This window comes from Ruditapes philippinarum, unplaced genomic scaffold (genome assembly GCF_026571515.1).
Source record: "Ruditapes philippinarum isolate M1 unplaced genomic scaffold, ASM2657151v2 ctg9652_1_1_1_1, whole genome shotgun sequence".
NCBI lineage: Eukaryota > Metazoa > Mollusca > Bivalvia > Venerida > Veneridae > Ruditapes > Ruditapes philippinarum.
In genome coordinates, this window is record NW_026852480.1 from 1 (window position 1) to 14,798 (window position 14,798).

At 34.6% G+C, this 14,798-nt stretch overlaps 1 protein-coding gene across 1 annotated transcript; it reads left to right on the forward strand.

Moving 5' to 3' along the window:
- Positions 1-75: 75 nt before the first annotated feature.
- Positions 76-14,533, forward strand: LOC132714535 (RNA polymerase-associated protein CTR9 homolog; the record flags this gene model as incomplete). Its single annotated transcript, XM_060697431.1, is given in 15 exon segments — positions 76-192; positions 3,727-3,945; positions 4,317-4,500; positions 5,210-5,298; positions 6,180-6,368; positions 6,834-6,921; positions 8,076-8,224; positions 9,855-9,971; positions 10,636-10,781; positions 11,247-11,318; positions 11,768-12,032; positions 12,314-12,459; positions 13,381-13,569; positions 13,732-13,938; positions 14,287-14,533. Coding segments are annotated over 15 exon segments (2,403 nt in total), but the record flags the coding sequence as incomplete, so codon positions are not given.
- Between the last annotated feature and the right edge of the window lie 265 nt (positions 14,534-14,798).

A 14,798-nucleotide genomic window follows, 5' to 3' on the forward strand; every position in this document is an offset into this window, starting at 1 on the left:
ATAAATAAATAATTACACATGCAGGATCTTAATCTGTCCATTTTAATTAAATATTTTCTTGTTTATGTCTTGCAGGCTTCACAATGTTTTGAGAAAGTACTAAAAGCCCAGTCGAACAATTACGAAGCCATGAAGATTTTAGGCTCACTTTACTCCAGTTCTCCCGATCAGACAAGAAAGGACACTGCGAAGGTAATTGCCTTTCTCTCCCCTAGATATTATTAAAAATGATCTGGATGGTTATAGCATAGAAAACTCTGGTATTTGGTAAATTAGGTTATTGGGATCTATGTAATATGCTCTGTATTTTTAAAGTTAGTTTAGCTTGTACAAATTTGTTTTAATCTGACTTGTGTTGGAAGCTATGAGCTTATTGAACATTCTCTGTATCTGTTCCTGGAACCAGCTAGTACTAAGCAGTGAGTTAGAGTAAAGTTTCTAGCAAAAAGAAACAACAGCTTGCCCCTGACAGGGTTTGAACCTACGGGTGCCAGCAGTCTTTAGATTACTGGTCTGACACCTTAATCACTTGGCTAGACTGCCAGTAATAGATTATAAACATGACTTTGGTAATTTGACGTAATTTTTATAAAAAAAGAAAAAATGTGGGTCTCTTGCATATTTTCAGAAGAAATTTTGATTGTTTTACAAAATGAATATACTTCACTGAAGATAAATTGATCAGATGAATCCTATCTTCTATAAGATATTGGAACATTTACAATTACTCAAGTTTATATAAGTTTTAGTAATACATTTAGCAAAAAGACAATTTAAATATCAATTTATAAAATGAATAATGTAATGCCTGAAGAAAGTTTAAAGCAAAAACCTGTTATTTGAAGATGACTATGTTTTTTGTGTCGCCTCTACGGAGTAGTGGCAACATATAGGGATCACTTCTCTGTCTGTCCGTCTGTCTGTCCGAGCAAACATATGATATTTATGAGCTTCATTCCGTAGTTAAATAAAGAACAAAAACTCATAAAATTCAAATTAAGAGCTACTTTTTAGCTCACCTGAGCTTGCTCAGGGTGAGCTTTTAGGATCGGTGAATGTCCGTCGTCCGTCCGGCCGTCCACAATTGCTTGTGAACACTCTAGCGGTCGCATTTTTGCCTCAATCATCATCAAACTTGGTCAGGATGCTTATCTAGTTGAAAGCTCGGATGAGTTCGAACATGGGTCATCTCGGATGAAAAACTAGGTCACAAGAGCTAAAAATAGAAAAACCTTGTGAACACTCTAGAGGTCACATTTTTGACCCAATCATCATCAAACTTGGTCAGGATGTTTGTCTAGGTGATAGCTCGGATGAGTTCGAACACGGGTCATCTCGGATGAAAAAATAGGTCACAGGAGCTATAAATAGAAAAACCTTGTGAACACTCTAGTGGTCACATTTTTGAACCAATCATCATCAAACTTGGTCAGAATGCTTGTCTAGTCAATTGCTTGGATGAGTTCGAACATGGGTCATCTCTGATGAAAAACTAGGTCACAGGAGCTAAAAATATATAAACCTTGTGAACACTCTAGTGGGCACATTTTTGACCCAATCATCATCAAACTTTGTCAGGATGCTTGTTTTAGATAATAGCTCGGATGAGTTCGAATATGGGTCATCTCGGATGAAAAACTAGGTCACCGGAGCTATAAATAGAAAAACCTTGTTAACACTCTAGCGGTCACATTTTTGCATCAATCATCATCAAACTTGGTCAGGATGCTTATCTAGTTGATAGCTTGGATGAGTTCGAACATGGGTCATCCCGGATGAAAAAGTAGGTCACCAGAGCTAAAAATAGAAAAACCTTGTTTACACTTTAGCGGTCACATTTTTGCATCAATCATCATCAAACTTGATCAAGATGCTTGTCTAGGTGATACTCGGATGAGTTTTGAACATGGGTCATCTCGGATGAAAAACTAGGTCACAGGAGCTAAAAATAGAAAAAACCTTTGTTAACACTAGTGGTCACAATTTTTGACTCAATTGTCATCAAACTTGGTCAGGAAACTTGTCTAGGTCATTGCTGGGAATAAATCGAACATGGGACATCTCGGATGAAAAAACTAGGTCACAGGAGCTAAAAATAGAAAAATCTTGTTAACACTCTAGTGGCTACTGTTGTGATCCAAATATTCTGTTAATTGGTCTGAAAGTTTGTTTTAATGATTTCTAAGTCAAGATCGAACATGGGTCATCTTGGATGAAAAACTAGGTCACACCGCCCAAATATGGAAAAACCTTGTTAACATTCTAGTGGTCACATTTTCGACTCAATTATCATCAAACTTGGTCAGGATGCTTGTCTAGGTAATTGCTTGGATGAGTTCGAAATCGCATGTGAAACTAGGTCACCACAGCTAAAAATAGAAAAATCTTGTTAACACTCTAGTTGCTACTGTTTTGATCCAAGTATCCTGGAAATTGGTCTAAAAGTTTGTTTTGATGATTTCTAGGTCAAGTTTGAATATGTGTCACCTGGGTAACTAACTAGGTCGCACTGCTCAAATATGGATAATCCTTGTTAACACTGTAGTGGTCACATTTTTGACTCACCTGTCATGAGACTTGGTCAGAATGCTTGTCTAGGTAATTGTTTGGATGAGTTTGATAATTCAGGTGAGCGATCTAGGGCCATCATGGCCCTCTTGTTTGTTTTTATGAGCTAATTTTGCTTATGGACGTTGGTCCAGGTGGTTTTTATGAGCTGATTTGCCTCATAAATGTCAAAAGTTGGTACGTCCGTCTGTCCCTCCGTCACAAAACTTGTCCGGACTACTCCTCAAAAACTAATGGTGCAATTTCATCAAAACTTTACAGGAATGATTAGTACTAAGTCTAGTTGTGCATATGTTTTTTGTGTCGCCTCTACGGAGTAGTGGCAACATATAGGGATCACTTCTCCGTCGTCTGTCTGTCTGTCTGTCCGTCTGTCAGTCACAAAACTTGTCCGGACTACTCCTCATAAACTACTGGTGCAATTTCATCCAAACTTTACAGGAATGATTAGTACTAAGTCTAGTTGTGCATATTGTCAGCATTTTCCGGTTCAATGATTTTTGTCAGAGTTATGGCCCTTTAATGATTTTTATTTTTAAAGTTTGTCCGGACTACTTCTCTTATACCACTAGTGCAATTTCAATGAAACTTTACAGGATTGATCTGTAGCTCAAGTCCTTGCGCATATTGCACGGGTTTTCCGGTTGAATGATTTTTGGCCGAGTTATGGCCCTTTGATAAAAAGGTGTTTTTTTCTGTGTGTTTCAAGATACACAAAAGCTTGTCCGGACTACTCCTCATAATTTACTGGTGCAATTTCATCCAAACTTTACAGGAATGATCAGTACCAAGTCTAGTTGTGCATATTATCAGCATTTTCCGGTTCAATGATTTTTGACAGAGTTATGGCCCTTTGATAAAAAGGTGTTTTTTTTCTGTGTGTTGCCAGATACACAAAAGCTTGTCCGGACTACTCATAAACTACCGGTGCAATTTTATCCAAACTTTACAGGAATGATCATTACTAAGTCTAGTTGTGCACTGTCCGTCTGTCTGTCCGCCTGTCACAAAACTTGTCCCAACATGAAATTGGCCATCATGAGGCGATCGATGTGATCACTGATCGCTCTTGTATTAAAATTGAGTACAAAAATGAAAGAGCAATAATACCATTAATTTTGATATTAATCTCCAGTTTAAAAACTTTATCACTTACAGGCACATCTGAAGAAAGTTACTGAACAATTTCCCGATGATTTGGAGGCCTGGATAGAGCTTGCTCAGATCCTTGAACAGTCTGATGTCCAGGGGGCACTTTCTGCATACGGAACAGCCACTCGTATTCTCAAAGACACGGTCAAACAAGACGTTCCGCCCGAGATACTCAACAACGTAGCAGCTCTGCATTTCCGATTAGGAAATCTAACTGATGCTAAAGTAAGTGTTGATGTATATTATTTTGATGTATTCAGTTCTATGTATTTTGATTTAGATGATGAAATCACATACCTGATGCAACCTTTGCAACCCTGTAAAAACGATAAGGTATGTATGTACACATGATGTCATATACATTATACAGAGATTTTCTTTTTCAATTTTCAAAACAACCTGCGACTTTCTCAGGAGGAAAATATGCCATTGCTGCAGTCAGCCTTATACAATTACATCAGGGAGAGAGTTTTTAAATACGAAATCCCTTAAACATGTAATGGACTGTTCTAATTCAAAACAGGGCAAGTCCATTATAAAAGGTCAGGATGGTCAGGGTATAAACAGATTGAATAAAAAAGTTATTTTATTTACAGAAATATTACACTGCATCATTAGAACGTTCGAGGGCTGAAGCTATGCATGATGAGACGTATTTTAGTGCAATATCCGTGACAACCACGTACAATCTTGCTCGTCTTCACGAAGCTACTCACGAGTACGACGAAGCCGAGAGACTTTATAAAAATATCCTCCGTGAACATCCCAACTATGTCGACTGTAAGTGAGTTATTTACAAGGCGTGTTTTTGAAAAATCGAGGCTTTTTGCCATCATTGCCCTTCATGTGTTCTACTTTTGGAGAAAAAAATATTTTGTGCTAGTACTCACCCAGTGTTTTCACATGCATTTGAAATTGGGGACAGTTGTAAGAAATCATACTGTTTTTCTAGAACTTCTACTGACTCAGTAAAAGATGTATGTAAACAAATACATTAAATCTTGGGCAACTGACAACATTCTTAATAATCTTTGGAGTGAAAACCCCTAGTATAGGAGTATATGAAAAACACTTACAAAATATTGGGCAGATTGTGTGCTATAATTTTTTTGCAAAATGACATAATTTTATATCATTTTTGATAATAACCTGGTCAAAACCCTCTTCAATATTTTCATTCAAATCAATTTCCATGCTACTAGAATGGTAAACCATGCTCAGTGCTGTTAACTATGCAGTTTTAAAAGGCTTCAAAGTACCAAATTCTTTATCTCAATGTTGTAATCTGAATATGTTATAATGTATGATAATTATGATGAATTGTGTGGTTTTCTTAATGAAATTATATGACGAATCTTTCATTGAAGAAAAATTTCCTACTGATTAATTCACTACTGATCATTTCCCAAAAAGTTGCTATAAAAGTTTGCCATCTTGTAAAAATTGTTGCAATAAATTTATTAGAAATTATTTTTGATTATTTTACCAGGTTATTTACGACTGGGATGTATGGCAAGAGATAGGGGACAAATTTACGAGGCCTCCGATTGGTTTAAAGAAGCTTTACAAATAAATCAGGTATTTTTGTCACATGATTTTCTAGTTAAACAAAGCAGATTCAAGAGTGAATTAACTAAATAAAATTAAATAGTAATATTTAACAACAGAATCTTGTATATCAATTTAATATTTTAACAACTGCCAATTTACAACATTACTGCACTTCATTCAACATGTTCTTACCTCTTATATTTGCCTCACCTTAATTCAAGCCCGAACACAGCTGTTAACACTTGCCACTCACATTCAGCCTGGCCAGCATGTCTGAACAGGATTTTTACTGTTTGCCTAACAAATTTTCTTCTTGATTTAACCAAAATTGATAATGGACAGTTCTTCAAAATGTAAGTTGGACAAGTTCTTTTGAGAAATTCTGTAGCTAAAGTGCTTTTTAATTCTCTCCTGTTATTAGTCATCTCAAGACAAATTATTTAAAGAATTTCATAGATTTGGTGGCTGATACTCCAGTAGTAGCAAATTTTCCCTGAAATATTGCACTGAGGGTAATACCATGAATAAACTGTATAAGTAGTTTAGTTAGTAACAATATTGGCGAATTTTGGGAATAGGCGAAAATTGCTAAAATTCCCTCTAGTTTAATTATGAACCAACCTGTTATTAAATTCTACGGTTGCATGATTCGCTAATATTTCCACACACAAAATGTTTAGAATTTTAAATTGCGCTACTTTTTGACACATGGCAATACCCACTTCCTTATACAGTACCTCACATAAAATTTTTACCATTTTGCCTTTTCATTTGTGTAGCTTGTAAGCCCAACCAAAAAAACAATATTGAAAGATGTCCCTTTAACTTTTACTTTACAGCCATGGAGTATATCTTTTTAAGATTTTTTTCTTAAAAAAGAGATGATAATCTGATTTATATTAAATCAGGATCACCCAGATGCTTGGTCGTTGATTGGTAATCTTCATCTTGCCAAACAAGAATGGGGTCCGGGACAGAAGAAATTTGAGCGTATCTTAGCTCGACCAGCGACCAAGGACGATGCATATTCTCTTATCGCCCTGGTAACGTCTGGCTGCAAAACATTACACATGCCAATGAAGGACAAGATAAGGTATGTTCTTTGTGTATTTTATTTTTTTTATTTACGTTTTAAGATATTGAAATGGTAGTAGGGAACAAAGGTTGTAAAAGAAAAATTGTTATATTATTTATATTTCTATGGAAGGTTTTACATGCAAATCATGTATTGTTGTTTCTGATTCACTGATGAGACATACTTTCTCTTTCACAATTGATCTAGGCACATTGATGGAGTGTAATAATTATTTGTCTCTCACCTCTGATTAAAAGATTTATATGCTATAAGTAATTAGTCACTTATGAAGAAATTAGTAATTATTGCTTAGTTATCCAGGAAAGCCGGTTAGGTGTATCAGTTGCCAAGATATGACCTAAAATATGTTTAATTAGCATAAAACAAACAAACAATTAATGAATATTTATTCACAATCTGGCACACAATGTAAATAAACTGAAACAGATAAGGATATTGAAAAGGAAAATTGTAAATGTTATTTCAGCAAAAGCGTCATCAAGATCGGGCATTGGCCATGTATAAACAAGTCCTTAGAAATGATGACAGAAACATCTGGGCTGCCAATGGAATAGGTAATGTTTTCTATTGAATTTCGTTAAATTATGTTTTCTTGATTGAATATAGAATATCATATGCATTGTTTACAACTGTAGGTACACTGATTTTCTGATTGGTTCAGAATTTCTTGCCTGAATTTCTGATTGGTTTAGAATGTCTTGCTTGAATTTTCATTACTTGAGAATTTCTTGCATTGGTTTAGAATTTCTTGCTTGAATTTTCTGATTGGTTGAGAATTTTATTCTTTGTCTGAAGGATTTAGATGGGAACAGGTGGCTTTTGGTTCCCCTTTGATATTATAAAATGAGCATGATAGTAGATTTTGTAATAATATTAAAGACACATTGTGCCACAGAAAGAAATAAATTTTCCTTCTTTAGGAAGAGCAAATATGATTATAATTACCTTAAAATAATGGTTTAAGGGCAACAATAAAGTTAATGTTTAAAATTAAAAAAAATAAAGTAGCACAGCAAGATAATACGAAATACTTGAATAACTGAATATATGAAATTATTTGTGAGGAAGGAAGCCAAACTGTAAAAACAAAAAATAAAGAATATTTTGGACTTCACAACAAAAAAAATAACTAAATTCTCTATAACTGGTACTTTAAATGCCAAATGCAACAGAAGCAAACTAAATGGTTCAGGTAAATGCTCCAATAAAATTGAAATCTTTTTTGAAACTGTAAATAGAATAGGACACCAAATATTAAATGAACTTTTTGGAAAAATAAAATTGAAAAGCATTAAATGGGGCATAAAGTGCCTTTTAGAATAGTAATTAAAATGATGATAATAATAACGATAATTAAATGATACAAATAAAAAAAAGGTAGTATAGATGATGAACAAGTATCCTGAAAATAAACTGTGACATAGTGGTAACTGAGTCTGCCTCCTGGATGATCCCTTCGAGGCTTACTGAGGTCACCATGTTGTTTTCACATGACACCAGTATTTGTTAATTCCTGGAAGTGCACTCCAAAATGAGTAATATAAAATAAACGAAATATATATGTACATGAAATATAAGTTGTAAGAAATAGGTTCACAATCAAGCTAAAACAATTATGTTTTTAAGGAAAACCAAAAACTGTGCCAGAGTCTATGCCTATCTATATCATGTTCTTGTGTCATAAATTTGTTTATGTTACTATCATTAGGTTGTGTACTTGCACATAAAGGCTGTATAAACGAGGCAAGAGACGTGTTTGCCCAGGTTCGAGAAGCTACAGCAGATTTCTGTGATGTATGGTTGAATATTGCTCACATCTACGTGGAACAGAAACAATATGTGGCAGCCGTCCAGATGGTTTGTTTATTTTTCTGCACTGAAACAATAAAGTGCATTATAATTATTGTTAAAATATTAATTTGATTTGATATATAGAGGATATTTGTTTAGTTCGGTGTAAGATCGGAATATATTTCACCGAGTGAGCACCAAAAGGTATATTTCACGAGTGGCGCAGCCACGAGTGAAATATGAACTTTTGGTGTTCACAAGGTGAAATATATTTCGATCTTACACTAAACTAAACAAATTTTCTTTTTATTATATGCAAAGAAACGTTTTAAAAATACATTAAACCTAATACTCAATGAAAAGCGCGCCAAATAATAATACAACTTGACGTCATTTACCACGTCACATCATGAAGTTGGTACCCAGTTCTGTGCACGCTGGTATTTCACTGAAACAACGAAAGGGGCTTAAATTCAAAACAGTGAAATTATCAAAGTGGTAATTTCACTGTTTCAAACAGTGAAATTACCAGTTTTATATCACTGATATATTTCTATAAACCACCGGAAAGCATGTAATATAATGTATTATTTTTATATCCTACAGTAATTATGGTGAGACTTGCATACATTTTTTAGTCCACCAAGTTTGTTGTTTAAAGTTGTCAGTGGCTGAGTGATTATGATCGTTGACTCTAAACAACATGAGTCTCACCTTTTTAGGTTCGAATCCAGCCAGGAATTTTGGATTCTTTCATGTGAGGAAGTTATCCAGCTAGCTTACGGAATGTTGGTAGTTCACTGAAGGATCAGTGCCCTTTTATGCCTGAAATAATGCACAGAGGGGCACCTGAATTCAACTGCAAAAATTGTCTGAACTTTTTCTTTCAGTACGAAAATTGTCTGAACTTTTTCTTTCAGTACAAAAATTGTCTGAACTTTTTCTTTCAGTACGAAAATTTGTCTGAACTTTTTCTTTCAGTACGAAAATTGTCTGAACTTTTTCTTTCAGTACAAAAATTGTCTGAACTTTTTCTTTCAGTACGAAAATTGTCTGAACTTTTTCTTTCAGTACAAAAATTGTCTGAACTTTTTCTTTCAGTACGAAAATTTGTCTGAACTTTTTCTTTCAGTACAAAAATTGTCTGAACTTTTTCTTTCAGTACGAAAATTGTCTGAACTTTTTCTTTCAGTACGAAAATTGTCTGAACTTTTCAGTACAAAAATTGTCTGAACTTTTTCTTTCAGTATGAAAAATGTCTGAACTTTTTTTTCAGTACGAAAATTGTCTGAACTTTTTCTTTCAGTACAAAAATTGTCTGAACTTTTTCTTTCAGTACGAAAATTGTCTGAACTTTTTCTTTCAGTATGAAAAATGTCTGAACTTTTTTTTCAGTACGAAAATTGTCTGAACTTTTTCTTTCAGTACGAAAATTTGTCTGAACTTTTTCTTTCAGTACGAAAATTGTCTGAACTTTTTCTTTCAGTACGAAAATTGTCTGAACTTTTTCTTTCAGTACGAAAATTTGTCTGAACTTTTTCTTTCAGTACGAAAATTGTCTGAACTTTTTCTTTCAGTACGAAAATTGTCTGAACTTTTTCTTTCAGTACGAAAATTGTCTGAACTTTTTCTTTCAGTACAAAAATTGTCTGAACTTTTTCTTTCAGTATGAAAAATGTCTGAACTTTTTTTTCAGTACGAAAATTGTCTGAAGAAGTTTTTCAAATACCATAACACAGAGGTGATGGTTTATTTAGCGAGGGCCTACTACAAATGTGGAAAGCTGAGAGAATGTAAAAATATTTTACTCAAGGTAAATTCTTGCAAAGAGTTTTAATGCAACTTCTTCTATTTTGTCAGTTGATATTAATGCAACTAGATCTATACTTAATGTAAATTTTGAACGCTAGTAAACTTAAACGTGCCAAGGTTTAAAACTAATAACATATAACTGATAATTATATCCTTTATAACTTAAAGTGACATAATGCCAGTCCAAGGGTAATGAGTGACTTAATAGTTGAAAGTCAAAATAAGTTAAATTTTTGCATAATTCCTTTCAATTTTAGTATTTACATAGTATGAATGACAAAAAAAACTCACCCTGCCCAAGGAAATTTCTGTAAATATCCATCAGAATCGAACTGTAACAAAATTTATTAAAAGAGTGGGGCAGTATTTGTATATTTTATGTAGATTTATATGTTATCATTAACAATTTCCAATATTAACTGTTGGTCAATCACCATTGTAACTATTTTAGGTAGATTTATATGTTATCGTTAACAATTTCCAAAATTAACTGTTGGTCAATCACCATTGTAACAGTCAGTGTTTGGAAATTATTAGTCATTTCAGCTCAACTTGACAATGCAAAAATGAGCAAAATGTCTCTTTAAGCATTAAGTTAGATAGCCTTAATGACTTGAGCATTAAGTGTGATATATATTGAAACAGTATGTGAACATGTATTTCAGGCACGGCACGTCTCGCCCAGTGATACTGTATTGTTGTATAACATTGCCCTGGTACAGCAGAAGCTTGCGACGTCCATATTGAAAGATGAAAAAAGTAACTTAAAAACTGTATTGTCTGCCGTCAGAGATTTGGAGCTAGCCCACAGGTAAAATTTCTAGTGTTCAACAGGGTGTGAAAAATGTGCAACACAACATGAACTTGAAAAGAGAACTCTTGAAAAATTGTTCTATAGATCTGCCAACTATGTTACTTGATCTCATTCATATTTTTCCTCCTATAATTCAACATTTCTATACATTGTTACATGCATTTTTGCACTCAGGGGAGAACACACTTTTACACAGTTTGAAAACTGGTACCTAGATTTATGGAGGTTTGTGACTAAAACATCGTCATGCCTCAGTGTAAGTTTAAATGTCATTCGAAGTTCACTTCAGTTTATAATTATTTGTGCTGCTAAAAAACAAGATTCATAAAAAATTCCAATAACTGTTGTTCGCCGACTGCCTGAAATTTGTTTTAAACATTGATTAATCAAATTAACAAATCTCAAATGAACACACAATCAATTTATAAGGTAGATAGTATATTTTTACCATATTCTTTGCAGATACTTTTCTTACCTTAGTCATCATGGTGACAGGATGAAGTTTGATCTTGCCCAAGCTGCCACTGAGGCCAGGTAAAGTTTATTTTATATATTTATGTAAAGTTGATGAGAGCTGTGTATCGGTTTGTGTCCTATGCTAAGAGCTTCTTATTTGGATCAGATGATTTGTATGTTGTAGAGAGAAAATCATGATCATTGATTCTACATGGAAAATAGATTTTAGGTTGGACCTAAGTTTTAGATGATCTAGATTTAGAAGCAACAACTTAGATTAAGAGGCCATAATCTAGGTTTAGAGGCCGTAATCTAGATCTAGAGGCAAAACCTAGGTTTAGAGGCAGACATTTGGTCAGTCAGTCAACAGTATAGAGTCTAGTCAGACTGAACCGTTGCGCAGGTTGGCCTGGCTCTATACTGCTGGTAAAGACTGATTCACTTAAGTTCCGGCAAGCTTTAGTTTAAATTTGCAAATAAATCAATGAAAATTTACCAAAACTTACATTTTGAAATTTTGTTACCAGGCAGTGCTCCGATTTGTTGAGTCAGGCACAATATCACGTGGCTCGTGCAAGGAAGATTGACGAGGAAGAGCAGGAGTTACGTAAACATCGTGAGGAGGAACGTGAAGCCATACGCCAGAAATACAAAGAGGAACAGCTCCAGAAACAGAAGAAGAAGGAAGAGTTATCGAAGATGATGATGGAGAAGAGACAGATTTACGTCGACAAAGCGAAACAGATTGCTCTCGCACCAGAACCGGAAGAGAGACGGTCGACTAAGTCAAAGGTAATATTCATGTTAAGTAAAGAGCTCATCAGCAAAATTTTCTGTAAGTGTAACATAACTTTTTAGATCGACTAAGGTTGGATTTAGGTGTTGGTTACTGGGTACAGGGCCCAGCGTACCTTTTTCATTGACAGTTTGATGGTCCACAATGTCAAAAGCTATTCATACTCCAGTGGGTTGCATACTTAAGACATATCCAGGCTGCAAATATATTAAGCATAGGAATTTTGTTTCGTATTAACGTTAACAATTTGATTGGATAAATTTTGCACTGTTTGCAGAAAAAACGAGCAGATGATGGAGAGATCTTGTCTGAGGGAAGTGAAGATGAACGGCCTAGAAGCAAGAAGAAACGAGGGCGTAAACCGCGTAGCGGGTCAGATAGTGACGGTGATGACGAGGAAAGGTCAAGTAAACGTAAAAGGAAGTAAGTGATATTAATAAACTACAAGTATATGTACTTTAATTGAAAAATTTCACTTAAAAATGATCAACTTAAATTGTGTTCTTGATTGCTCTATGTTCAGAACTGGCTAATTATAGACATTGTCCGATTTAAAAACTGTCGTTAAGCAATGGAGAGCAAGACTGGTTTAACAACAGACTGGTTTTGCTACAAATTGGACTCGCGGGCCTATATCTCAATATAAAAGCTAAAATATTCTTAAAAACATCATTGTAATACAAGTGATGAGTTGTAGTTGATAACTATTCAGCTCTAAATTTTTTTGTTTAACCTTTTGACCTCTGGTCGCAATAAAAAACAGATCCATGTCACCAGCAAAGAATCTGGCCAGCCTGCACATCATGTTATCTGTTGAGACTTTATTACATTGTTTGTCTAAAACTCTTTTGTGATGCTGAAATTCACTTTTAATAACTAATAAGACTGTTCAAAATCAAAGTTAAGTTTGTAGGTCAAATGTGGCAGGGTTATGGTCTAGTCCATAGCTTACTACAGCGAAGCCTTTCCAATCGGAACCCTTCTAATCCGGAGGCCTTCCTTATCCAAACAAAATGTTCGGTCCCAATTTTATTCCTTTTATTTTTAATAGTAAAAACCTTTCTAATCAGAACTTTTTTTCTGGTCCGGACGAGTTCGGATTAGACAGGTTCTACTGTACAAAGTTGGTATATTCCATTAAAATATTAATCAAAACAATATGTTTCACGTGTATTATTGAAACTTATATGTTTTTGAATAAAGACCGAGGTTTCTGAAGAGTTTGAAATATAATTATGTGTATACTTTTATATCAGATACAAATTGAAGAGAATACTGTTCTATATATGTGTTTAGATATAAAAAGAAAAATGATATATAATTAAATGTTTTCTTATTTTTTAGGGATAAAGGCGATAGAAAGCCACGTGAGAGGAAGCGGAAAGAACCGAAAGAGTCTAAACGTAAGAAGAAGATCCTTGATGAGGACGGGCTGACCGCTAAACAGAGGAGAAAGATCGTTTCAAAGGCAACCATTTCATCTAGTGAAGGGTCTGACTCGGAAGGTGAAAAGCTAAAAATAGACGTTGGCGGGTAAGTGGAAAAGTTTCCCTTTGATTTGTGTATAATTCTCAAAGCACAATTGATGGCCATTTTACACTGTGAAATTATATTTTGTAAATACTATGATACAAAGATTTTATACAGCACCGATACTGTTGTTGTACACATTCTTTATGATATTTTTGTTTTCAGCGATAGTGGAAGTGATGATGAAGGTGGAAATGTCGGTAAAAGGCGAAGGATTTTGTCGTCCGGCAGCGAGAGTGATGAAGGCTCAGTACATAGATCTAGGTCAAGGTCGCAATCTGGAAGTAGGTCAGGATCTGGAAGTAGATCGAGAAGTCGATCTGGAAGTAGGTCAGTCAGCAGAAGTAGGTCAAGATCAGCGAGTGGGTCAAGGTGAGTAGTTTTTAGTTTCTTTTTGTTATGAAGGGTCAAGATTTTTATAAAGTCATGTGAACAATTCTTTTACTTGTCATACAAATATGTGCAGAAAGTTTGTTTATTTATTTATTTATTTTTATCTTAATTTCCTTGTCTTAGGTATGTGGAGTTGAGGGCATCCCTCTTCATACCTTAAAAATTCATTTTGTTTTTGTTATATATGTGTCAGGCTGATTTAAAACTTCAAACAAATCCATCTTTATTTGGTAGAAAAAAATTCTTGTGTAAATAAACATATTTCTGTATCTTTGATTACATAGGTTTTACTATGATGAGGACAAATTTGAAATCTTTTTTTTACAGGTCTGGCTCAGCTGGTTCAAGGAAATCAAGGTCACGCTCTGGAAGTAGGTCAAGGTCAGGCAGTCCAGCAAGGTCAAGGTCAGGTAGTCCAGCTAGATCTGGGAGTGGAAGGTCAAGGTCACCCAGTCCTGCTGGGTCACAGAGGTCAGGTTCAGGGAGTCCAGGTCAGAGGTCAAGATCAGGGTCACCAGCATCACCGGCAGGGTCAGGGAGTGGGGGAGATTGAAAAAGTTATATAAAATATGAAGTTGATTATTAACTGGTGAAACATTCTTAATGAACAATGACATTGACTAGTGCTGAGTAATTGCTGAAGTATTAAACCATTAATTGGTCTATCAAATAATTAAGCAGACAGATGAATTCTAGTTATTGATGTACTGTTTACATTGACTTGTACCAAATTACTGATTCAACATACTTTGTGTGTAGGCATTGAACAGTTGATATTTGAGACAGGAGATTATGTTAACTACAGTTTATGCTTAGAAAAGCTATGTTTTTTCTATTGT